The 27,776-nt window shown below is 36.8% G+C and overlaps 1 protein-coding gene across 1 annotated transcript in view; it reads right to left on the reverse strand.

Annotated features, from left to right (window-relative positions):
* Positions 1-18,977: 18,977 nt before the first annotated feature.
* The window catches only part of LOC139698332 (cubilin-like), a 176,662-nt gene continuing 167,863 nt past the window's right edge, over positions 18,978-27,776 (reverse strand). Inside the window, exons 13-17 of the mRNA XM_071597237.1 lie at positions 26,956-27,138; positions 24,042-24,171; positions 23,288-23,499; positions 21,014-22,258; positions 18,978-20,855 (exon numbers count right to left, since the gene is read on the reverse strand). Of these exons, the coding sequence (XP_071453338.1) occupies positions 22,167-22,258; positions 23,288-23,499; positions 24,042-24,171; positions 26,956-27,138 (617 nt within the window). The 3' untranslated portion in view covers positions 18,978-20,855; positions 21,014-22,166. The remainder of the gene's footprint in view (positions 20,856-21,013; positions 22,259-23,287; positions 23,500-24,041; positions 24,172-26,955; positions 27,139-27,776) is intronic.

Raw genomic sequence — 27,776 nt, forward strand, 5'->3', positions numbered from 1 at the left:
CCCTCAACTTACAAAAATATCCTAGCAAAACCTTTTTGAAACGGAATAAGGAGATTTCATAAGAAGTGATTCGTGTTAGCTTCATCTACGGCTGAATCACAGAGTCATTCTGCCTTCGTAGACAGGAGCACTATTTCAATACATTTAAGAACCTTTTCCCTTTAGCCCTTAAGTTCAATCTAGTTGTGAAAATAAACTTTCAACTGATCTAGTACGATGATTATCAGCAATGACAGTGGCTCAATAGTTTTTAATAGTAACCCACTTAAGCTTCCAATTTACCTCCACTACGCTCCCTGAAGTAATTATATTTTATATTTAATACATCATACCCTGCGTTTTATTTTCGAGTATTCAAGCAATTTATTGTTAATTAAAGTCAGTGTCCATATTTCTGCAAGGTAAAATATCTGGCGGATATTTTAAAAAGAAGAACAACCCATTGCATTACTGGATATAAGTTCACTAAAAACAAAATTAATGATGAAAGTAGTCTAGGAGAAGTATTTTCAATGTGTCATTTATATTAATAAAATCTATGAATAATTTTGAAAAAGTATGCTAATTTGTTTCCTTAATAAACTACATTAATTAAGGCAGCGATTCAGGGGAATATGTAATTAATTTTCTGTCTCCGTTTTGTATTGCAAATATATATAACAATCTCACCTTTTACAAAATAAATTTTATAGCAGCATCAATGTATGAATCACACCTCAGTCAAGCTTTTAGGACATCCATCGCCCAAGCGTCCTAAATAGCTATATACGAGGGTCATCCGGAAAGTAGTACCCGTTCGTGCCGCATGAAGTGCTGACGACGCGAGTAGCCGCTGGACGAGGTCAGATAGCTTCAGTGGCTTGTCTGCCTTCTCTGAGCCAAGTTGCGTGACGCTAGCATTGCCTGTGTTGTTTCTGTGATTGTTTACAATGTTTAAAAAAATTGAGAACGCCGCCAGTTGTGAAGTGAGGGCAGTGATTAAATTCCTCAATGCAAGAAACGTTCGCCCATGTGATATTCATCGCCAATTAAAGGAGGTGTATGGAGACAATGTAATGGACGAGTCGTCTGTTCGGCGGTGGTGTCGCAACTTCAACATGGGGAGGGGGAACACACACGACGATGAGCGTTCGGGGAGACCGTCTGTCATTACAGACCAACTGGTGAGCTCAGTTGACGAATTCGTGAGGAACGATCGGCGCGTCACAATTGATGACATCTGTGAGCATTTTCCCAATGTTTCTCGAACAATTGTTCATGAAATTGTTAAACACCATCTGCATTATGCAAAAATTTGTGCAAGATGGGTCCCTCGCAAGCTTACAGATGAGCACAAAACCAAGCGTATGGCTGCAGCACTGACGTTTTTGGGACGTTATTCTGATGAAGGAGACTCTTTCTTGACTCGCATAATTACTGGTGACGAAACATGGGTTTGTTATGCATCACCTGAGAGTAAACGACAGTCAATGGAGTGGCATCATGCTCATTCACCAAACAAACCAAAAAAATTCAAGACAGTTCTGTCCACCAGGAAACTCATGGCAACCATTTTCTGGGATCGACGAGGTGTATTGCTTATTGATTTTATGGCCCGTGGAGACACTATTAATGCCAATGCGTATTGTGAAACATTAAAGAAATTACGGCGGGCAATACAAAATCGGCGGCGAGGTCTATTGTCTACTGGTGTCATTCTCGTTCATGACAATGCCAGGCCTCATGCAGCTGGGATAACACAAAAACTTTTGCAGCAATTCAAATGGGAAACTTTCGACCATCCACCGTATAGCCCGGACTTGGCCCCTTCAGATTTTCATCTCTTTACAAAGCTTAAAGACTTTTTGGCAGGAAAAAGATTTGACAGCGATGAAGAACTTAAAGAAGGAGTGACCCTGTATCTCAATGAGCTGGCGGCGAAGGACTATGCAGCAGGAATACAGAAACTTGTCACACGTTATGACAAATGCCTTAATTTGCTTGGAGATTATGTTGAGAAGTAGTTTAAAGTATCCTCTTTCAAATAAAATTTTTTATGTTTGTTAATATTTACTTTTGTGTCTTTATTTCACGAACGGGTACTAATTTCCGGATGACCCTCGTACTTTGCATGTGTGTGTTTTATACGAGGGTCATCCGGAAAGTAGTACCCGTTCGTGAAATAAAAAGACAAAAGTAAATATTAACAAACATAAAAAATTTTATTTGAAAGAGGATACTTTAAACTACTTCTCAACATAATCTCCAAGCAAATTAAGGCATTTGTCATAACGTGTGACAAGTTTCTGTATTCCTGCTGCATAGTCCTTCGCCGCCAGCTCATTGAGATACGCGAGGGACCCATCTTGCACAAATTTTTGCATAATGCAGATGGTGTTTAACAATTTCATGAACAATTGTTCGAGAAACATTGGGAAAATGCTCACAGATGTCATCAATTGTGACGCGCCGATCGTTCCTCACGAATTCGTCAACTGAGCTCACCAGTTGGTCTGTAATGACAGACGGTCTCCCCGAACGCTCATCGTCGTGTGTGTTCCCCCTCCCCATGTTGAAGTTGCGACACCACCGCCGAACAGACGACTCGTCCATTACATTGTCTCCATACACCTCCTTTAATTGGCGATGAATATCACATGGGCGAACGTTTCTTGCATTGAGGAATTTAATCACTGCCCTCACTTCACAACTGGCGGCGTTCTCAATTTTTTTAAACATTGTAAACAATCACAGAAACAACACAGGCAATGCTAGCGTCACGCAACTTGGCTCAGAGAAGGCAGACAAGCCACTGAAGCTATCTGACCTCGTCCAGCGGCTACTCGCGTCGTCAGCACTTCATGCGGCACGAACGGTTACTACTTTCCGGATGACCCTCGTATATACGTACATACATACATGTCTTATATCGATCGCCTTGTAAGTACTCTGCATCAACTTATTTCGCCCTTGAAGCGATGTTTTCGAAGGCGCTAAAGTTAATGCATTTTATAAAATATTTCTTAAAAATGTGTTATTTATTATTTTTATCGAAATTGCTTATCATGTTCTTTTATTTTGGATCAATTCACGTTTCCATTGAGTTAATACCATCGTCATTTCATCCGGAGTATCTACGAGTACATTATTAAAGAAATATTTATGAGGAAATGGGATAGGAACACATACAAAAACAACACAAAATTGGCAGGGAAGGCGAAAATACAGATTCGAAACACAGGTCGAAGATTCGTAGCTCGAGTTCCGATAAGGAAACTTATTTACGCTTGAAATTTACTGGACTCTCACTTCCCCGATTTCCCTATTTTCGTCTTTTATGTGTTTCTGTCCCATTACCTTATCTCTATTTCCATGCATATGAATATGCGTTTGTCATGTGGCGGGTTTTCGTATTTGAATTTGTATATGTACATACATACGTACATAAACCATACACACAGTAATCAACCCGAAGTTCGGTTTGGTAGGTGATGGTAGAGTTCACCCAGTACTAAGCCCTATGCGGCGTGTGAAATTCACTCACCAGGGTAGGGGGGCAGTTCCTTTCCCTGTGCCGGTTATGGTTTCCCAGGTGCCTAGAGTGCCTTGCCCGGGAATCGAACCCGGGACCCTCCGGTCAGCATATATATACATATATATATACATATATATATATATATATATATATATATATATATATATATATATATATATATATATATATATATATATATGGGTCGCGGTAGTCCAGGGGGTAGAGCGTTGAACTAATGACTGGGGGATCCCGGGTAAGTCTCTAGGCACCTGCAGCTCCACCCAAGCTATGTGATTTTTCGGGTACCAGATCTTCCTGGGAAACCATAACCGGCACAGGAAAAGGATTTGGCCTCCCTACCCTGATGTGTGAATTTCACACGCCGTCGGGCTTAGTACTGGGTGAACTCTACCATCGCCTACCAAACCGACCTTCGGGTTGATTACTGTGTTTATGGTTTTAATATACATATGTAGATAATTAATGCCTTCAGGTTGCAACCACCATCAATTTGAGCTTCTCAATTGATCTTATCCCCAAAAGTGTGGGAGGTTCCCTGATTCAAGCTGTGATCTTGGCATACGAGTAAGTAGTCCTCGCAACGCATGCATTCCTAAGAAATTCACTTAGCCGTTAACTTAAGCGCCCGTAGAAAAATGATTTTAGGGAATTTTAGAATGATCCTGCAAACTAGAAGATCCGCACGACAGTGATGCTTCAAAAATTGCATAATCGCTAGGATAATTGTTCTAGGCTTTAGCTCAATAGCAACGTGCTAGGCAGTCAAGGGAAACGTAATCAAAGTGCGTGTGGTGTTTGGGATATGCTTTATGAATGACAACAAATATTCAAAAGAAAAAATATCATTGGAGGTGTAAAGATAGATTCAGGAACTCTATCATTAAAGAGATTCCCTTTCCGTTGCCTTCGAAAATGCCCGAAACTGCTCGGAATGGGGTTGATGGATCAAGAAACTGTACGTAATACCTATGGATTATGATAAAAATGATAGAAAATGTGGAGGGAAATGGAATATGGATGATTTCGGTCTCCATAAATGGATGAAGAGATGATGTAAAACTAAGAAATTGTTTATGGCAAAATAATTGTAAAACGGTTTGCTATAATTTTAAACTTTTTTAAAAGAGTAGTTATACTTATTACCTTGTAAAACTACGACACTTTGCAATCGTATTTCTTTGAAGTTATCTTTTGCTTAGAGTATTCAAGAAGTTGTTTCTTCTAACTTCGTAGGCTCAACTTCTGTTCGTTTTGAATCGGTATTTTATTTCCTTTTTCCTCAAGAAAATATAGCATTCTGTGTAGTTTAGTTTTATGGGTGAGGACTTCTCCGTTATATTTTATATTGAAGTGTTTTCGAGTGCATCTGCGTTTCTTATTCGGTGGCATATCTTAATTTATTTAACGGATCAGAAATAATTTCTTTACTTGCTTTCCTCGATTATTTCCTAACATAACTCGAGTATCCTTTTTTACGAATAACAGATAACCGATCACTACGGGTATATTAACTGTGGAATATGTAGGTTTAAGTGTGTTATCATAGAACAGACGCTAAGGGTAATTAGGAAATCAAATACTTTCCTATTCCACAAAAATAATTTTATTTCCCAACGATTTCCATGGAGAGTATCATTATTTGAAATTTCACAGATTTTACATGGTTATATAGGACTGTAGGTAAGGAGGGAGGGATAGGGTGAGACCTCGGCGTACCCCTTTCACCATTCCTTGTGATATGACGGAACTCATGGGTTGTCACTGAATGAGCCATACAAAGGTCTGTATTTTTCATCTGGGCTCAATTTCAAAGAAAGCATCCTAAGATAGAGTGATAGGAAAAAAGAGAATCGCTCGTGTAATATATTTTCATAAGGTTTGGCCTAATTGAGTTGCCACTGCCCAAGATCGTCAAGTCATGTACTATTCTTTTCCTTAAACAGTAAAAAGGGGTTTGAAATCGCCAATGTAGTTGTAACCAGGAGGTTCTTAGCATAGTGCGAGGTAGATTTGTAGTTTGCGAAAAGTTAATGGCGTTCTTTGGTTTTAATATCACAATTCCTCCCCAGTTTTCCGAAATTTCTCAGATTGCAGTGACTCTATTGAAGTATGTGGTATCACGCCTTGGTTTTCCATAGTGATTTTGTCTTTTTCGCTACCTAGGGTATTCATGCCATGAAATGTAACTTTCAATTTGTCTTTTGGCAAGAGCTTTCCGTACTGGAAGGTATTCGGCCACGATATGAAATTCTGCATCATTTTCTTTTGACATCTTTCCCTTTTTAGTTATGGATTAGGCTGACTGAGATTTGCCTTATTTTTTTACGGCAAAACTTTGTGATTAGATCTTCTAAGTACCCATTCCGGGTGCGGTATATTTAGTTGCGCGAAACTCTCTCAGCATGTGGTAATCTGATATGGAGATCATTCATAACCGGTGCATGGTGCAGTAAATCACGGATAGATTTTGAGAGATATGGTCTCGTGGATTTTGGCTTATCATGAGATCAATATAGCAAAATTTACTACAATTTTAAGACACATGTTTCCTTTTTCCTAGTGGTTGAATCTAAATAATTTGAGGCATCTTCAACATCCATTATAAATGTCACGTTTCCGTCCGTAGAGTTAAGTAATTGTATCAAGTTTTTCATTGTTATTAGGGAGCCTGTTCGTATATGGAAAATGCAATCAACGTATTAATACCATCAGAAGACATGTTCCCCTGACGGCCGTCTCTTTAAATAAAAATGTAAAAAAAATCACACTTCACACTTGTCCACTTACAAATCTATCGGAGAGTGACACCGGGAATTCCATTGCAATGCCTTCATATTTTTCACATAGTATTTTTCAAAATTTGAAATAGTCTGATTAACACATAGGTTCAATACGTGACACAGTTACGCAATCTAAGAGGGAAGTGCTCTGGCTTTCACTAGGAACATTTTGGTGGTTATATTTGGTACACGTGCATAAATGAACTACATGAAAAAACACAAAATAATAATGTTGAGATACAATTTCAGGTGTAAGAGCCTTCGAGAGCGCTAATGAATTCTTCACTTCATAATCATGAACATTATTAGGATTCATTGATGATTCAGTATCGGTATATCGAAGTTTTCTCAAAATGCAGTGACACAGGCAAACGTAAGTAATCTTTTTAAAAAGAAACCATATAACGATCAATATTATGTATCAATTGAAATACGCTTCAGTGATACAAAATGGTATATTTTAGATTTCCAGAAAAATGCCTTTAGAATTTTCCATTTTTTCACGCTCTAAGTTTCCTAAAGATGTTTCCAGTGCCAGTTTTTGCAAACTTTTTCTGGAAGTTATTCTCAGTTCAAACCAGTGGAGTGGTTTCTTCTGCCATCGGTCGCTCCATTTTCATTTTCCTTCATCTGACCTGAGGTACGACTTTGTGGCGGGATGGCTATTGCAACCATGAAAGTGGGTGAGGTCGTGATAATGACTGGTGAGATTATGCGATGCTTCTAGATCAGGAATCAGATGACACATTTGAGACAATAGAAAGCGAAAAAAGCGGAGTTTTCATTTTTCTACCCATGCCAATAAATGCCGGGGTGTTCACGGTCGTGCATATTGACGCACGTCGCCTTAAATTTCCGCGGACGATCCCGACGGAGGGACTGAAGTGTGAGGCCTTAAATCCCGTCGCGTCTGGGACACAAATTCATGCTCTACAGGTCACAAGGCGACTCGCAAGAAAGAGCATCGGTTACAAATCTTTGGGCATAAATGAATTCATTTAAAAGAAGATACTTTTTATCACAAAAATTACCAAAAACTTTGCATAGAATTGCTTATCGCAACATAATCAGTAGAACAAACTAAAGAGCTTAATTTATCATTTAAAAAAAGGATTAATGATGTCTGCCAAATCGCACTACTACGTGATAAAAACAAGCCAGTGAATAAATTACAACTATAAAGTTCTCTAAAAGAAGTTTTAAGTGACGTGTTTCACTCTTAGAACCATTCCTTGTCCAATAAGTGGTAGATCCACTTTAAGTGTCTCAAATGGAAATTGCGCCCAGACTCCTGGGGCGTTTAGCTCGTTGGATCAATAAATCAAGGCTCAGCGTCATTGGGAGTGTTTGTTGCCATAGCAATCTCCAGGGTAATGCATAGTCGCCTGAAATAAGAATTTGACATGTCGAGGAATTCACCGCCGATTAATCAATTTCAATTGAATATCGGAGAAAAGAGGTATTTCTTACATTTCACGAAATTTCAGCTGATCAAATTTATACCCATTATAAATACAACACCAATAAGAGAAAAAAACTGCCTATATGTTTGTTGTCTCAATTATTTCATTACATTTCAATATGCCTATATGTTGCTAATTTTGTATGGGTTATCGAAAAATGAATGGTTTATTTTTATAGATCTAACTGGATGATGAAAATACTGAAATTTTATCTTCTAAGATACTAGATGAAAATACCCAGCAACTGTACTCGTGTAAATAAACTCTCTTTTCATGAATGCATGCTCTCTTAATTCATTACCAACATTTGTAGCTTCATTTACTTATCCTATTTTGAAATGTTTAAGGGGAAAATCGATGGAATATCTCCCATATCTCTAATGCTCCGCCATGAGAAGAAATAAAATAGGCAAGTGCGCCTAAAAAGTTGGCGATAGAGATATTTCCATAATTACAAATTGCTAAAATATTGAAGAGAAGCCATCGGTTGGAGTATTATTATTAAATTAACTATTTTTATCATTATCGTTATTATTAGTATTATTATTATCATAGGTAATCATGTATCGATAAAGGTAAGTTTTGGATTTTGGCCCTTCCTCATTTGTTTTCCTTTCGGTCCATGTCGCCTTCTCCACGCCTACATTTCAAAAGCCTCCAGCCTACGCCTATCATCCAGCTTCAATGGCAATATCTCGGCGTCGCACACAACTACGATACACATCAAAGTTTTGACGAGCCTATTCTAAACATGCTTGATTAAATAAATTCCCTGCCATTAATTCCTTCCTCCTTGTGAAAGCCTCCTTGTCTAGTGAAATTCTTCTCCTTAGGTCCCTGCTACTTGGACCAATAAGGTCCAAAATACTTCCGAGGTATGCAAACTGTTCTATCAGCTCTAGTTTTTGCCATCCAATTTTAATGTTAAACTCAACCTTTCTCTTTCCGAAAAAACACAACATCTTTATTTAATTTCCATTAATTCTCAGCCCATATTTGTCGCACTGAATTTCCAATTCACTCAGCAATGCTTGCCTGACTGACAAACTAGAGCTTGGCCATCATTCCCCGGCGACTTTCATTCCTACCTCCTGTTCTTCCTTTGCCTCCTTAACCACTCCCTCTCCATGTTCGTTGAGTAGTACGGGCAATAATGGACATCCTTGCCTAACTCCCCTCCCTCACAATGCACATCCGGACTATTCGTCCCCCACTCGCACCTAAGCAGACTATGCAATATACAGGGGTTGGATTGATTTTTTATCCACCGAATCTGATCCTATTTTCTAAAATATACGTATATTCATCAGTTTTCCCAAATCACTCTATTAAGCGTCTTTTCAAAACACAAGGTGTGTATAAAAATTATCCGAAACACTGACGTGAATGTATGTTGCAGCGTGCTCGCACCACGCAGGCTCGGTGCTGAAGGGTCTGACCTTGAACACATATCAAGCGCCAATTGCGTACGAGTTCGTTGAGGCTAGATTGTGTCTCTAGTGAACCCTGTCGAGTGACTCGGAGCAAGCGAATGGATGAACGACGATACTCCATCAAATATTTTGTTGAACTGGGAAAATCTGGTACCGAGGCGCTGGGCATGATTTTCCAAGGGTATAAGGACAAAATAATATCACAAACTGGCTCTTCAAAGATGGCCGAGAGAGTGTGGAGGACGAACCCTGCACTGATCGGCCATCGACTACAAGAGCCGACGGAAACGTGCGACGTGTGGTGAAGCGCTAAATTCAGTCTGCCAGTTAAGTGTGCGCATAATTGCAGATTATAATGACATTGATACCATGAAAGTGCACACCATTATCCGTGAAAATTTGGCGACACGAAATATCTGCGGTAAACTCGTTCCAAAGGCCTTGACGGACGACCAAAATCAGAGTCTACGGTCTGCTTGCGAAGACTACTAAGAAGGCATCGCGACGATTCCCCAACCCACTTACGGTCTCGACTTAGCACTAGCAGACTATTTACTATTCCCAAAATTGACATCCTCCCTCAAAGAACACCATGAGATCCAATGTGCCGTCATAGATGCTTGCACGCGTACCCTTAAGGACCTTCCGGAATCTGCCTACCCGGGAGCCTTCGAGTCGTGAAGAATCCACTAGCTAATGTGTGTCGACGCTCAAAAAATGTACTTTGAAGACCTTTGAGGCATTGTTACAATATCTGAAATATATCTATTTTTCCAAAAACTTTTGACGATACTTTCTACACAAACCCTGTTAAAGAAACAGGCAAATACATTCTGATTGTATTCCACACTCCTCTCTATCAGTGACTTTATTATTGCAGTTAGTGACTTAATCGCGCGTACCTCACCCCTTCCTAAACCCAAACTGATCATCCCCTAAATAATCAAAACCTCTGTGCTCCACCCTCTTGTTAAAGATCCTGATAACCACTTTAGTCGAGTGTGAAATAATACTTTTTGCAATTATCCCTCACATGATGTAGCATTTACCTCTTTTGAATTAGGAACTAACACTGATCTCATAAAGTCTTCCGTCAAATTCCTCCCTCATCAATTCTAGACCATATAGACTCTTTCTCCCACATTTTCCTATTCTTAAAGTAGTTCCGCAGGAATATTGCCTACCGCCACAGCCTTATTTGATTACATTACCCTTAATGTCCGTCTTATCTTATGGTCGAATAAGCCTGGGCCTAAGCTATTTTCATCTGCGCCATATTCTCTTTCTATATCTAGCCTTGCTGGTCTAAGTTCTTTACCATACAATTCTTCTTTATATTCTATCCATTTCTCTTGGATCTTTTCTGGTTCAACCTGTATTTTTCCTGGCTTATCATTAATTGTTTGCAACGATTTTCCCATCTTACTTACTGACAAGAATGCTCCGCCCAACCTTCCTGTATAGCACATCAATGTCACCCGTCCTCCGTAAACTTTCCATATCCTCGCACTGCTTATTTCACCACGCTTTGTTTGTTCTATTTGGCCTCCACCTTAGTTTATTTGTAGCTCTTTATAATTCCTTCTATCTAACTCCGTGTTTACATTCTTCTATTTCTTCACCATTTTCTCGTCTATATTTCCAGTCCATCTCGTCTGTAATCCATGGGATCCTTGTTCTTTTCTATTTACAGCTTCCGTTTTTCTTTTTGCGGCTTCCGATATCCCTTTTTTGATATATTCTTATTTTTTATCGATAGTTCTCAGCTCCTTTTCCTCGCTCATGAGTATCTCTACAGCCTTCTAATAATCCTTCCTTGTCAATTAAGTTGATGCTTTACTTTTTCCTAAACCTTCTCTCCAGCCTTAAATTATTGAATTGGACTTGCACATCATAATTACTAAATTCAGATCCGATTCTGTGTCCACACTCGGGAATCTGTGCAATCTCTGTGCAGAATCACAATATAATCTAACTGATACCTTTCTGAATTACCAGGTATTTTCCATGTATACCTACGCCTTTTTTGGTATGCAAATCATGAGTGTGTGATAATTAACCCCTATCTTCTGCAAAACTACTTTGTTTTCTTCCCTCGGTCATTCCTCGTGCCTAAACCGTAGTCCCACACCTCATCACCATCTCTTCCTTCGACTATCAACGCATTTAAATCTCCCATTTTTATCAAATGTTTCCCTGCAGGAACACGCACGATTATGTCCTCTAACTGATCGTATATCCTATGGACTTCTTCCTCCTCATGACTGCTTGGTGGCATGTATACCTGAGAAATGACCAAGTTCATCAGTTCTATTTTATCTCTCTTAGTGATATTCTATCCGTTGCTTGGTCTACAGGTATGTTGACTACGCTTCTTCCTACCTTTTGATTCAATATTATGGCAACCCCTCGTCGGATCTCGTCCCCGCCGCTGTATATTATTCTATAACTATCATTCCAGCAATCCCTACTGTACTTCCATCTCACCTCGCACTGGCCTAAAATATCTATTTCCTCTTCCCATCTCTCGCTATATATAATCTAATTTTTTTGTCCTCATCATTGTCCTAACATCCCAAGTTGCTATTATAACTAAATTGATCTTCTTATTTTGCGTCTTCTGTCCTTCTCCTGTCGGTTTTGCTTTTCGAGGTTTTCGTGAGATGACGACCGCGGAAGCCTTTCCTCCCCCGCTGCCGGGCATGACACACGGCCGATTGGGCCGAGTCCCGTAGTTTCCAGGACTCATATTCTCTATAGTTTCCATCATTTCTTGGGAATGATAATTGAGATGGTTCCCCGTTGCCTTCCTCTGTAATGTTTTTAACGTGACGCCATTACTCAAAGCGTCTGTTTCTCATTAAGGCGTCTGACCCCAGTGAGGTCAGACGCCTTAATGAGAAACAGACGCTTCGCAAACCCCCTTTCGTATGGCACCTAGCCTGTGACCTATCTCGCATGGATGACCCTACCAGGAGCAATAATCATTTCTTCCGTCAGTACAGCTTTTAAAATGGAAATCTAAAAAAATAAATATTTATTGTGAACATTATCAGTCTGCTCGTTTATTGTATTTAAATAGGTCAAGCTCTTTTAGTCAATTATCTAATGCAATGCAATGGTTGGTCTTTCCTCCCTTTAAAACGTTTTAAAACACAAGCTTTATACGGTCTTATCGTCTTAGTGCCTTGTTTTTGCTAATGTTAGCTGAAATCATATCTCTAAGGACTAGGATATTCTGTTAAATTTCAATTTTCGCTTCGCAATCACAATTGTACTGCTGGTGCTGTAAAACAACTCGTAATCAGTCGTCACGCTTTATCATTAAGGATAGTGATAAGATCATTCACGTCAGTCGCAGCCGTCAAATCTTTTTGCCGCGGTCGTAACTTCTCCTTGGCTGCCTTGATGATCTTGTACTGGGCACTGTCTTGTACTGGAAGCTTGCACCAGCAAGCTTCAGACCGTAGCGGCCCTCGCGTGCGACTTCCCGGAACTCGTAAGGTCCGAGGAGTTCGAAGTCCGCCATGCCTGAGTGGACCTTATTCATTCGATGAAGTAGCGCGAAGTCAACAACGCTGCATTGCAAGGAGTCACGCCTCCTTGAGTTGATTCCTACACTGGAAGCTTCATCTGTCAGAAGTCGTTCTTTCACACGCCTCCTGCCAACATCCATATCTCTGGTAGATGTAACATCATGTAAAAACTCAGTTTGAGCGATTTGAGCGTGGTGGTGGCTTCAATGCCATTCAGCACGTGAAGCGGACCGACACCTGTCGCTTTTTGGAAAGTGGTGTTCAGAACTAAATGGATCCCCCACAAAACACTCCGACTTCAGCTTCATTTTAATCCCTATTAAAGTCGTACGTGTGCGCATGGATCGCTGAACCTGGCCATTCGCTCTTTGAATAACGGCTGTTATAAAATGGATATCGGACATGCCATTCGTTGTGGCACTTAGTTACTGGCAAATAATGGCGATTGGTACCCCTGTCCATGGGGGACAAAAGAGATACAAAATGGCAAGGCCCACTGAGTTTCCACCCAGAGGGCCCGGGTTCGAATCCCGGCGGTGTTGAATACTTTTCAGAGGTATCTCGATCCCTAATTGAGGTGCTTTGTGGAGGGCACTTTGAGTGAGTACGCCGTCCGTCGGATGGGACGTTAAGCTTCGGACCCATTGGCGCCTTTCGATAAGCTTTCGGCTTATGCCGACGCCGGGTTTCTCTCCACCCTTCATCCTTTCCTGTCATCCTCTATGGCGCAAATGACCTCAGCTGTCGGTCGCCTCCCCTAAACACTACTGCTACCCCCCACTGAGTTTCATTTGCCTCGATGGATTTTTGGGGAGCCAAGTTGCAATATTTTTTAAACGAATCAAACAGTACAAGGCCATATCTATTAGCCATCAGTAGACGCCGGCGAATAAATCGACAAGAACTGTGTGCATTGGGGCAGAGAGTTTCTAATTTAATTGGAAATATCCCTTTAAATGTTCAGTGCGCATTTTTTTCACAGCGCAAACGAGACAGTGTTTGTATAATTGGAGGCAAACTGTCTCATCCTTGGTAACCAGACATGCAGTAGAATCGAATTAATTGTTTTCTCGCTTCCAACGTGGTACTGCTCATCAGTAAATAAGCGTAGGCATGAAATAAAGCCTGGCCTACTCTGTTGGGGAAAGTGGCAGCGTAATGTTTCTCACTTATCTTTCACAACCTGTTGGAGGCAAAGCAATCCTTCTTTCTCGACGCATTGACTTGAGTCTAATTCCCCCTCACGCAACTCGAAAGGAACATTTATACTTTGGCTTTTCCCTTTTGTTTAACATGTAATCATTAATCCAGCCCATAGACTCGCAACACCGAGACAGGAATACGGCTAATGTAGTCAACTTACCTTTACCCTTGCTGTAAATTATCTATGTCCACCGCCGGGAAATTCGAGGAAAAATAGCCCGCTTGTTCACAGTTGCTTTAACAGCGTTACAGTCAGTGACTATAATATATTTAATACCAATCAGATACATTCGGGAATGCTTAAGGGCATCAATTATGGCCAAGGCCTCCAACTCATGCGAATGTTACGAGGTCTGTTCAAAAAGTATCGCGACCTTAGTGTTTTTTCAAAAATTATTTATATATTCGTAAATATCTATTTTGTCCCATTCAAACTAATCCCCATAGATATTATACACTTGTGCCAACATTTTTTCCATTCCTCGAAGCACTTCAAAAAATCTTTTTTTGGGATCTTGCTCAGCTCCTCTTTCGATGCAGTCTTTATCTCGTCAATCGTAGCGTAGCGTGGTACTTTCATGGGCCTCTTCAGTTTCGGGAAGAAGAAAAAGCCACTGGGGTGGCTGCGGCATCATTAGTGTGTTGTTTTTGTCCATAAATTCGTGCACAAGTAACGAATTGTGAGCAGGGGCGTTGTCATGGTGCATAAGGCAATTTTTGTTCTTCCGTAGATCCGGGCGTTTGTGGCGGATCGCTTCGCGCAAATTGCGCATTACTTGCAGGTAATATTCCTTATTTACCGTTCTACCCTGTGACAAGAACTTACGATGTGATGCACCACTCCCCTGCAATCGAAGAAAACTGTGAGTAAAAATTTCGCATTCCATAGAACTCGGCGCGCTTTTTTCGGTCTTGGCTCGTGCTGCTGCTTCCATTGGGATACTTGGGAGTTTCCACGTCTAAGTTTGGGAGTTTCCACGTCTAAGATTGGGAGTTTCCACGTCATAACCATAAATTCATGATTGGTCCCCAGTTATGACCCTCCGGAGCAAATTTGGGTCGTCGCGGACTGAGTCCAACACCTCATTAGCAATGTTAATGCGCTACTGTTTTTAGTCGAAATTGAGCAATTTTGGTACGAATTTCGCGGCGACCTGTGTCATGCCCAAATCATTTGTAATACCATGAGCCAATCGATATTTTTACGTCCTCAGCAACTTCTCTAACAGTGATTCGACGATTGGCCAATACTATTTTCTTCCCTTCATCAATGCGTTCGTCTGTTGTTGACGTGCTCGGGCGTCCGGCACGCTCTTCGTCGTTCACATCTTCTTGGCCCTCCGAGAACATTTATGCCACCGATAAACGTTGCTTTGGTCCAAGGTAGCTTCTCCATTTGCCACAGTCAATATTCGTAATACGTTCGCACTTAATTTCGTTTTTCACCCAAAATTTGATACAGATTCTTTGATCCACTTTTTGGAACAGGCAAAAATAGAAGACAAGCCAAAGCATATCCAAGCAAAACAGCTCTCAACATTTGACTGAACATTCAAAATGACCGAACTTTTCGGCATAAGTGAGAGGCATAAGTACCAACATAACACTACAAAAAAATCGAAAATTAAATATGCTTAACCCGCGAATATTCAAAATTCGCGATACTTTTTCAACAGACTTCGTACCTCGCTTCGGTCGTTTGCTTGCTGTCACATGGCGCCACTTTGCTTTGCCCATCATATTTTTCAACCAAGATTCTACCGTACCCGATCGCAGTTGCGTTTGTGTGTGACTCGGTAGGCAGGCCGGGGTTGAATACCACAATTAGAGAACTTTGGCAGTCAAACAACTGATTGCGTGATTTGGAGCCACAATGCCCAGTCGTCAATAAAATATTCGATATTTAAGTAATTTCATGTCTACGTACAATTAAAAAAATCAAACGTACACATATTCAAATGCCTATTCATAATTTTTAAAAAATGTTTGCATATAACCGTGAGATTTAATTCAAACACTGTGGTAGGAGGTCTGTGTACATACAGGTATGCATGTACTTTATATGATTGAACTAGGTGATCGCAGCCTTTTAACATTGAAAATGAGACTTCGTTCTTTTGATATTGCTTGTGCATTAATGTATTCAACGTTGAAAGGTAAAAGCCCTCAATATTCATATCGTCACGTCATGGTGGCCTATATTTATTAAAAGTCGAAGCATAAACTATAAAGTCCTTTCGACAGGAGAAAGTTTGTAGAGGAAATGTGCAACTTATTCCATGAAAAATAAACAAATGAATTCAAAACCGTAGATATCAGGCTGCAAATATCCCTGCACAAAGTGTACAGGTAATATTATATTCCATTCTCTTGTAAACCCACTCGCACCATCCTATTTAGCTATTTAAGCTTAGTTAACCTACTTACACCGCTTTCACTTCATTGATGAAAAAAACTTCATTAATGAAGAAAATTCATTAACCTGGCCTTTTGTAAAATTACTGAGTCGTATCTCAAAAAATATTATACAAATCAAGGTAGAAGAAAATAGGAGTTAACTGTCTTTCTAACATTTAATGAAATACCTAAGGATTTAAAAATATTATAGTCAGTAAATGCTCTGAAAAGGAAAATAACAGGCTGGTTGTTAGATGGATGGGACTTGGGCTTTGAACAAAACTTGACATGTAATACGTGTAGTTTTATTACAGCAACATTTTATATGTATCCCCATTGTTTATGTGACACCTTCTGTCAAGCCAGAACTGCCTGGCTTAGCAAGACCAGAAGGAGAATTCCATTTGTACCTCTCTCAATTTATACTACTATTGCACATGATGAACGCTGTTTGCAAATGAATTTTTTTACTAAAATATTCCATTGTACGTGATGATTGAAGAATAGAGCTAAAGTATCAACAAAAAAACTCGTAGTCTAAATGATGTATTCTCTCCGCGTAGTCAATACTTTCATAGAGATACCATTTGTACCACGTGAATACCGTATTAAAGAAAATATCCATTGTAAATGCATTATGAGAAGTGAGTATTAGTGAAATATGCATGTGACATATTAGTGAAATATGCATGTGACATATTAGTGAAATATGCATGTACAGTACAATTACATCGACATTTGAAACTCATTTTCCAAGAATTAACGATGCTTAATGATGCGTGCAAATCAACTACTGTTGTGGGACCAAGTAAAATCAATCAAATTCAACTAACTTTAGCCCTATCTAGCCCTATCATGATATTTAGAAGAATAGAAGAACCGGAAAGAACTAATAACCACCTTGCTCAATATAATATAATTATGAATGCCAACACAACAGATCATCAATTCATTCAAGTTTCTTAGGAATGTTCTGAATGCATGGTGAATGTAGGAAGGAATACACCTGATGCCTATTTAAGCCCCTAAACGGAAAACCAAACCTATATCAATTTTAACGTCCAATAGTTTATTCTAAATGCATGCACAAAGCTATCCGTTTGTTAGCAAAGAGACGCCCACTTTTGAACGTGGGTTACAAAGAAGAGCAACAAGTTTAATGATAAAAGAGCTTAACTTGCATAAATTGACTGCAGTCTTTCTCATTTGCCTATTTTGTATTGTATTGTTGTTTGTTTGCAATAATTAGAATAGCTATCTCCCCAATGCCTGCTCAGCTTTTACATTAATAATGAGTGTCTCCTAGAAATTTAAATACTATATTCAACCTTTGTCAATGAGCTAATGGGCTGAAGATAGGTGCGACTCCAGAAAATTGTAATATTGGGACTGGTACTGCGAGAACTCGGAATTCTTAAACTAAAAACTTAAGAAGCAGCTAAAGCCCTTCCGCTGAAACGTGAGACAAGGCTTTTCGGGTTGGGAAAATCTGCAGTCTTATCAGATTTGTGATGCCCTTTTGTGGGAGAGACGAGTTACAGATTTAAGCCCTTGAATTATATAAAAAATTAGTTTATTTTGTCAGCCACGTCAATTTCTAATATAAGCTACCTTTCAATTAACTCTTAACATTTTTAACAAAAAATGGGCAATAAACCACAAGACCTCTAAGATCTTTAAAATGATTAATCCACTCCATCCAATATTTTTGATGTATTAACGAATGAATGCTTCAATAAATGATAATTATAGCTAGCAATTTTATGCAAGAATTACCATTGTATTTGAAGATGACATAACAATATAAATTATTATGATACTGATATAAAGAGGGAAATGCCTCAAATTTTCATGATGGAAGTTTGTCATGGAACCTTCCTGTGGGCCCCTGATATGGATGAATTTCAAGATACTAAGTAAAAATCCAAATAATGAATACCAGATAGCTGGTAGCATTTATTTTGACCATACACTTAAGTCTCACCGAAAATGGTTATCTATCACATACATTAAGTGACATTTTAACTACTTGCAGATGTTGCTTATGTCTGTTATCCATTATCGGCTGAATAAAAGTACCATTTCTCCTCCCGGAAGTGTCTTATTTTTTAAGAACAAAACATTGAAAGCTTTACAAAATATTCACTGATTTATTATAAATGAAATTTTCTTTCTTTAACAATGCATAATTTCAGGATCAGAGTGAAGTTTAAAAAATTGAATGTCATTGGATTGCAAATTAATGAAAATGATTAAAGGTATCTCTTATTTTAACAAAACTAGGTAAATTACATATCAAGCTATCAAAAAGTATTTTCAATTTGCTAACTTTATGAAATTCCATCACTCTTGTCTCAAAACAATGCTATCTACCAGGCTGTGGACAGTAGCATAGTGATTAAAAACTTTTTAGGCATTCTTATGGCAGTTTAAGATGCTTAACCACCTGTTAATGTCCAAATCAAGTCACATTGGGTTCCTTTTACTCTAAGGTGCCATTACTTTATGCCTCAATGGCTAACAGGGACATCTATCATGGAGCATTGCTGCATTCTTGACATTGACTAACTTTACCCCCAAAAGAATTTAACTGGGTGCAGTTAAAAAATAAACTTTACCAGTATTTTCAATTCATTTCAAGACTATGTATTCTCAAATAAAGAGAGCTATACATCTCATATCATACAGTCACTTTGCCCCTAAATGCTGAGGATCATCAGTAACTCATGTATATGTGTTTGAGCAGGAAGTATTCATTAACATTGTATTATAACAAACCCGTGCAAAGACATGGCTTGTGCTTTCCTCATACAAAAAACTATTGTACCAGAGCAAAACATATGAGTTGAGATCATTAGCAAACAATAAATACATATAAATTAAAATGTAGCCCATTTACATCATAATTTCATTGCCTGGAACACATATTAAATATTTACATAATATTCAATTATTATTTTCATGTCACAATTCTTTTTGGCCATATTTTTACCAGGTTTACACAAAATATATGACTTGAAACATATGCTACAACACATATTGCTAACTATAATAAGAACAGCTTCCATTGCTTCCTCTCTATCTCTAATGCTGCATGGCCCTTCTCGGAAATTTCAGCTGTGAATTTTCCCTTTCGATCATTGGGAATCAACTATTGGTTAACAGCTACAGGCATAACAAAGCCTGAATAATGTATTGTATTTAGCTAAAATCAACACATTTTTTAAGTGTACTCCCAGATTAGACAAAATTATCTCTAGCAAAAATTTTCATCCTCCTGATTTTTTCTAGCAATCTAGCACTGCAGCACACCTCAATTCTGGTGATGAGTCATGAACATAATTCTTCCCTTTTTTGTTATAATTAAGAAAACTTCAAACACTATGCTTCTGTGAATATTGTATCTTCGTCATCAGAATCTGTTACACATTATTCTCCCCAGTCAAAAATTTCTGTTTTCCCATGAACTCCTTTTGATTTGGTAAAGAAGTCATCATTTCCACTTGCCACATTGAAACATATCCCAATGATAATTCACATATGCACTGATAGGTAAAAAATATAAGCTGAAACACTCCTACTCCAGCCTGGTCTTTCGTTGTATGATATTCGTATTCTGGAAGTATAGGTGTTACTCATAAGCTTTCAGCAGTAACCATTATTTTTTTCAAAGTAACAGATGACCACACACTATTGGATTGTAAAACCAGTAGCAAAGTGTCATATTTTACAAATGTGAAAATGTTCTCATAACAGCTAATATAACTCTCACTTAAAAATGTTCACATATGCCATTTTTATCTACTTTTTGTGTTCTTAAATGCAGGCATGTGTCAACAGTTAACAAGAAAGAAGCATGATTTTTTTTAAATCAATAAAAGACTTTAACCCAATGTCAACAATAATTTTCAGGAGGATGATACCAGCATAGTATTCTTTGGAAATTTGATTAATACTGAAAGAACATTTAGATATTCACATATCAATTAAATTTTTTAGATTATGTTAACTGTAAATGAAGGAACATTGCCCTTATATTAAAAATTAATATAAGTTTTCAGAATCCTTAAACAAATATACCATTTTAAAATAGTAATGCAATATACAGAATTTTGAATCAGGAACATTAAAAGTCATTGAAAATGCACTTTCATTTAAAATAAAAAACTGATAAGGTATCAGCCGCAATACACCACTTGAATGTACATCATTTAACCATAAACATTTTCAGTATATTCACTTTGCACTAGTCAGTCTTCAATTTACACAGGAAAAAAATTATTGTTGAGGGATTTAGTTGCTTTCCCTGCAGAAGGTAAATAGTGTTTCAAATACTGTCTGCTCCTAAATGTCACTGCCATCTTGAGAATTACACTCAATCTCAAATTTCATACAACAAGAATGGCTGCTGCTGACAAAAAATTTCATGAACTCATGCAATTCAGGTGTTTCCATATTCTTTTCCGTTGAAATATGCCTCAGCACCACACACTTGAAATGTATTAGGCCTGGCAAAATAGAAGATGTTTTTATCAACAATATACCATAGTCAAATATCACATTCTAAGGTTTACCTTAAAAATATCAAATAAGTTTTTATTTAAAATCTCAGGGTTTTCAAATTTCATTTTTTTAGTTATATTTTATAATGCTTCAATTTACTTACGTGCCATAACATATGCTTCAAGGATAAGTAGTAGCTGTGTTATATATTGATCAGACAGGAAACAATTTCTTACACCAATCACTCTATTTTTATTTTCTTTTGTTCATTAATCCAATTCTTCAACAATTATTAAAGCACTCCACACTTATAACTCACATTCTCACCCTTGTGCACTGGTATATGCATTTGAAAAAATGTTTCTTTCTGTAGGCATTTTTATAGTTAACAATTAACACAAATCTATCATTTCCACCACCACCTATGACAATCTCATGGTAAACAACTTTCTCATGAGCAGCTAAAAGTTGACACCCATTTATACCAAATAATACTGAAAATATTTTAATCAATTAATCACCTAAGATGCTTTAAAATATTCAAGTAATTTAATAGCAAATATTCAAATGATACTCCAATAATGAATGCTCATACAAGCACCTTAGATTTTTATTTAACATGGCACCACTCATTAAACCCAATCCCTCCTATATCACATATTTTCATTAAATCCAATAATGCATAACAATAATGATCAAACTACATACAACACTTTGGCCAATATCCAATCATATAGTTTTCATAAATCAATCTTGAAAGATTTAAAAGAAATAACCTACCATAAAATTTGCAGAAATCTACTTCAATGGCCGTTTTCAATGGAATTAGTACTTCATATTACCTTTCCATATTTAATGAGCATGCACACCTCATGTCGAAAGATTGAATCAAAAGCATGATTTTACCCCAACCATATGGAAATATATGGCTTCATGGGCAGATACCCCTCAACAATATTGTGATTAGTCAGAACATATCAACTCTGATTGTTTTAAGAACATAAAAAATACTAAATCTTTCCATTACCCTAGGCTACACATAGAAAAAACTTATGAATTTTTCCTCAAGGTATTCAAAATTTAAAATGCAAATCTATTTTTATTTCATGATCTTTTCTTATTATCCTGAAGAATAAACAACCTTTCCTAGGGGTTCAAAAATGAGTTTCGTGCAGTGGTTCAGGCATTGTAACTGCACACCCATATATTCATACATATTTCTGCATGAGCAAACGATTGAGCCCAAGGAAAGTCATTACTGGACATTTGGAGAGATGTCACAGATAGTGGTCAACAAAATGAACCTTATGTCCAATTCAAGAGAGCATTCGAAGGATTGAAAGACCAAGCAACAAAAGCACACTTGTTTGACGTGCTCTTAAGGACACAGGGGAGGCATATGCACCACCTACAAAAGATAAAAAGCAGATATATCAAATTAAAATGAAATAAGACATAGATCACTGTGTTCATCCAAAACATTAATTAAAAGGGGATTCAAAGATTATTCATTTTTATGTTTAGGTCATTCTAATCATTTCAATCTGAGTGAAATATAGCTGCACAGAAGAATACACAGAAAACCTGTTCAAAAACAAACTAAAATTCATCACTGCAAAGGGCACACTGTGATTTTATGAGAACACATGGCACACCAATATCCATATCCATATACATTATGCAAATGCTCAAAATATCACTGTATAAAGATAGAGGGGGTGTGCAGGATAGGCAATGTGGCTGTTATTACCATTATCAGCATTTCAATCCTAAGATTGATTTATGACATTTAACCAATTTTCTCCATTCAGTGTTAATATCCTTGCCCATGTTACTTCTCTGTTTTACATATTTTTCTTCTGAATTTGTCTCATGAACTTGACTCTAGGATTGTAGCTTTATAATGAATATATACAGTAAATATCGCTTCCTAAAATTGGATGAAAATTTAATGAAAAATCGAAAATTGATTTAAAAATTCTTGCTGCAAGATTGGAAAATATGCATAATTAATCTTGCAACAGCAATGATGTGCGATTAAGCTTTGCAAATTCAATTCTGCCAAGTTTTAAGGGTACAATTGCAGGTTTTCTATGAGTATGCTGGAGCATTCATGTACTAGTATGACTTAATAACTAGTCTATGGATAAAAACACACCAGACTGATACGCTAATCATAATACTGCTAATTTAAATGCTAAAATCAACAAACACTCTGAAAACTATACAAAAGTTAGAATAAATTTTATATCAAGAGTGAAACAAAAACTTTGGGGAAATAAAATTTAGAAAAATGTTTAAAAAAATTATAATCTATGCTGTTTAGGCAAATTCAAAATTTTATGACTATCAATTTTTAAGAAGCAAGTAATACTAAAAGAAATACTTTGGTAAAAAAGGGTTGAGGCATAATGGAAATTTTGGTGCGGATACTTACAGTTAGCTTCATCAGAGCGATCATCATACCCACAATTGGGCACTTTATTGCAAGTGAGTCTTTCAGAAATGCAAAACCCACTCCTAAGGCATACAAATCCTCCATCACATGGTTTTTCTACTGCACCTACTGGAACTTCGATTGAATCCTTTATCTCTGTCCACACAGCTCTAAAGCCTTGAGCTCCCACTGATTTATCTGCTGATATGAAGCTGAAAAAGAAATGTAAGATGGATCCTCTTACCATCATATATACAGGTATACCAAATCAGGTATGAGCGAGTATTCCCTCTTCCTTCTTTGGCTTGAAAACTATTTTTTTCACTTCCCTACATTACTGATATTTAGCAAAATTTGAACAACAGTGAACCATAACACTGACAGATTAATCCCATGATTTTTGCCCATTCCATAAAACATGAATGTCCTGACAAATTCAGGGCATGCAACAAATTCTGTAGTCATTGGATGCTAGTAACAAACGTACCTCCCATGATTATAAATTCAATAAGTAAGTGACATTTGACTTCCTTAGCTCTGAGTAAGTTCATTAACTATCACTCCAGGATTGTGAGACGCCTTTATCTCATCATCTCATCATTTGACAAAAACATCAGAAAATATTGTAGATTGTATTATAATAAAAATAATAAGTATCTTGACTGAATGTTTACAATTCTTTAATCACATGAGAGACAGATGAGTATGCCCAAGAAACAATGTGCTTCAATACATTATACCCTATATTATTTACCTGATTCTCATTGTATTTCCATCTGAGGTAAACTGGGAGCGATCTAAAGGAAGCTTTTCTCCACAAAGTTCCAATGGTGGGCCATCAGATGTGTACCAAATTCGAACCACAGCTGCAGGACATCCTCGTGCTACGATCAGCATGAAAGTATGGGTAGGCATTGAAATGATCACTTAAATCAAAGAGACTAATTCTATTAAAATGGAATAGGAATACCATTAACTTCATTCAAAATATATTTGAAGTACAGTATCATGAAATTTAAAAATGTAAATATTACGATTGTGAAATTAAATTTTCAAGGGAAGGAAAAATTGACAACATTTTTAAAATTATGCTTATATGTGAAATGGGAACTTTAAAAACTCAGAACTTGTGTCCCTGTAGTCTGTATACCAGTGTATGTCTGTGTTACCAATTGTCATTGCCTAATACGCAGTCACCCTAGCCACAATAGTGTGAATTTTCATCTTCATTGACCCCAAAGGTGCAGGCATCAATTGATGTCTAAAATAAAATTTTTATACCATTGATGATTTTGGTCAAGTTCTTTTATGCAGTGCTTCAGTGATTCTTTCCTTTAGCAGAGTATACACTCAAACATCATAAGTTTTGAGTGCTTGTAGAATGAAACTGTTGAGACAAGAGTTCAAAACATGGACAGAATGAAGGGTATCAGAGGTGGTCAAAGACCTTAATGAGTTTTTCACTCTCAGGCAGATAAATTGAATTCATCATCCGAGATTCCTGGATTTGAAATGGATGACTCTGGCCCATATATAGTATGATATATGAACATTAGAACACATTTTTTGCCAATTGAGGTAAGATATTGTAGGTCATAAAAGCTTTTTTTGTATTAACTTTATTTTAAGCAATAAATAGTTTATTTACGTGCACTCAAGAAAATTATTGAATGCATTTCTTAGTTATTATTTAATTATTTAATAACATGGTCAGATGAAATGCAAGATGGGTCACAAGTAGTACACATCCCAAATGCATGGCCAAATATTGCTACCAATTTTGAGGTTGATGTTCAATGTAAATCACCAGTGTTCAAAGCATTTTCTACCATGAATAATCTTTTGGACGATGACTTAGATATGTTTGAGAGTTTCATTGTATTTTTGATCAGGATGTAATGAAGAAAAGAAAGAATGAAATAAATCATTATGCTGTTACTTGAGTAGCTGAAATGAAGCTAGAGGGTTAATTTTTCGTAAATTTCATTCCAAATAAATGGGATACCGTAATTATTATTGACTTACAATGAATCTTTTGCAACTTTATGACAAATATATGCCATGAAGCACCCAAAATTGAACAAATCTGGTGTATTGACCAATTTCTTAAGTTTTCTTTTGCCAGTAGGCTTATGACTTAAGCTAGCTTTATATGTTTGTATTTTGCCTATGTATAATACCTATATCTCTGACAATTCCTTGTATTCCTAGAAGGAAATGGGGTCCATGAATCCATTCACAAGGTAAGTTCATTGAATAATAATTTTATGGTAAAAGTAAAAATGGCTTCCAACCCTAAATAAACTGAACAATTGATAAGATTGCATGTCTCTTTTGAGGCTGGGTAGAATTCAGGAGGGCGCATATGAAAAATAAGCAATGTAATAATGGTATGAAATTATGAATGCTGCAATGCAGCTACAGGTTATGCATTGAATTAGGAAACTTACCCTGGCAGCAAAGACAACTGACACAATAGTACTCAAGCCATATTTGAAAAATTGTTCCCAAATCATTTTGAAAAAGGGCACTGGGCATAAATGGTTAGATTTTACATTAAAATTGATTAAAAATCATGCATGTCATTATAAACAAGTTAAAATAATTTTGCACAAATGTAAATGTCTCTACTTGAGTGAACTAACCATATTATTAAATTATTATCTAATCGTAAATAAGTGCATTTAAATGCTTAATCACTACTGTTTACCATATTTCCCTACCCCTAAGGTGCACTTTATAAACAAGGTATACCATATTTCCCACCCCATAAGGTACACTTTTCTACTCCAAATGTGCTCCAAAATCAGCCTGCAACTTAATTGGGCAATGGCACATTGGTATAACGTTAACCTATTAGCGCTAGTTGGTTCACCAAAAAAATACATGTTATTAAGTATTTTTTTCTATACCAGGTATAGAAAATGATTACCTTTTTAAGAATTTTGATAATACAACTAAATTAAGTCAATAATGAGCAACAAAGTTTTCATATTTGGTTAAAAGTACTTCCTGAAAATTCCCCAATAAATTGTAAATATATGTATTACATGGTGGGTTTATTTTCATCTCACATATGGTGCGGCAGCAAAACTTAACACGTACTGATCTAACTGGGATTGTACCTACAAGTACATATATTGTATCTTTCCTGATTAGTTAGTACAGGAGTATCGTAAAGACATAGAAAATGGATGCTCTTAATACAAATTTTGATAAAAATAAAAATAGTAACAGAAACTAAGCATCACATGAAAAGTTAAAAATGATAACAATTTCATGGGATCTTAGGAGAGAAGATTGCCTCTTCATGAATTATGCTCCAAAATACAGAAACAAGGTAGCTTATAGACATTTTGACCCAATTATGATGAATTTCTCGGATTTTACTATGAATATATGTTGACATATATCAGTATCTGCTAATTTTTAATGCATCAGTTCAATTTTCTTTGTAACTAGTGCCATGATCAAAAACTTAGATATTTTCCGTCTGAACCAAGTTCAATGCATATTTTGTAAATTTTATCTTGAAAAACATGGTGTATCTTCTTATGCACCCATTCATCTAACAGATCAGGAAATATGGTAGTTATAAGCGATATGAATGTACCAAAAAAGTCAAATCTGATCATTTATAAAATTATTTAAAAGGTGAATCTCCTTACCTAATGGTTCACCCTCCACAGCAAAGTATTCAAAATTTAACAAAATTTTATGACGAGGGCGAACTCCAACAAACCAGTTGCAGGTTTTGCTTGCAAGACCCCTTTGAGGACCATCATAATTACCAGGCCAGTTGGGACTGCTTATCACCCCTGACTCTTGGCTACTTAAATTACTCCCACAATCTGAAATGCATAGAGTGAACAAAGAAATACACAAGAGAAAAAAAGTTTGGGTACTGAATAATATCTTTAAATTTTGAATGGAATATTTGTAAAAATAATAGCAATCCATAAAATTTAAGGCAATCTCAGTCAATACCTATGATTTTTGCTCATTAGAATTGTTTCATCACAATTTATATTAGTGGATGACTCCATGAAAAGTTACTGACATGGCATATCCCACAGTTTCTTTGAATTTATGGCAATTTAATTGAATGGCAGCTTTATTAACATGAAAAATACGTGAGAGAAAAAATAGTAGACTTTGAAAATAAATACTAGTAGTACATACATGATAATTTATCATATATTGCAGCAAATCCATTAATACAATAATAATAACAAATACACGTAGGTACAAATTTAAATATTTTTTAACTTAATCCAAAAAATATATGTATTCATTCAATATGCTTGAAATATAAAAAGTTTATGCATAGGGTATATATGAAATTAGTATGGTGCCCATATGGAGTATCAATAACATACTGCTAGATGTAATTGATACTTATATTAACTGACTTAAACATCTAAATATTTTATACGAATTTTATATAGCATATTAGCATAAGTAAATGTAAGACTGTTACTGTTTGTTT

The sequence above is a fragment of the Hetaerina americana genome, unplaced genomic scaffold (assembly GCF_022747635.1).
Source record: "Hetaerina americana unplaced genomic scaffold, ioHetAmer1.1.p SCAF_82, whole genome shotgun sequence".
NCBI classification, from domain to species: domain Eukaryota; kingdom Metazoa; phylum Arthropoda; class Insecta; order Odonata; family Calopterygidae; genus Hetaerina; species Hetaerina americana.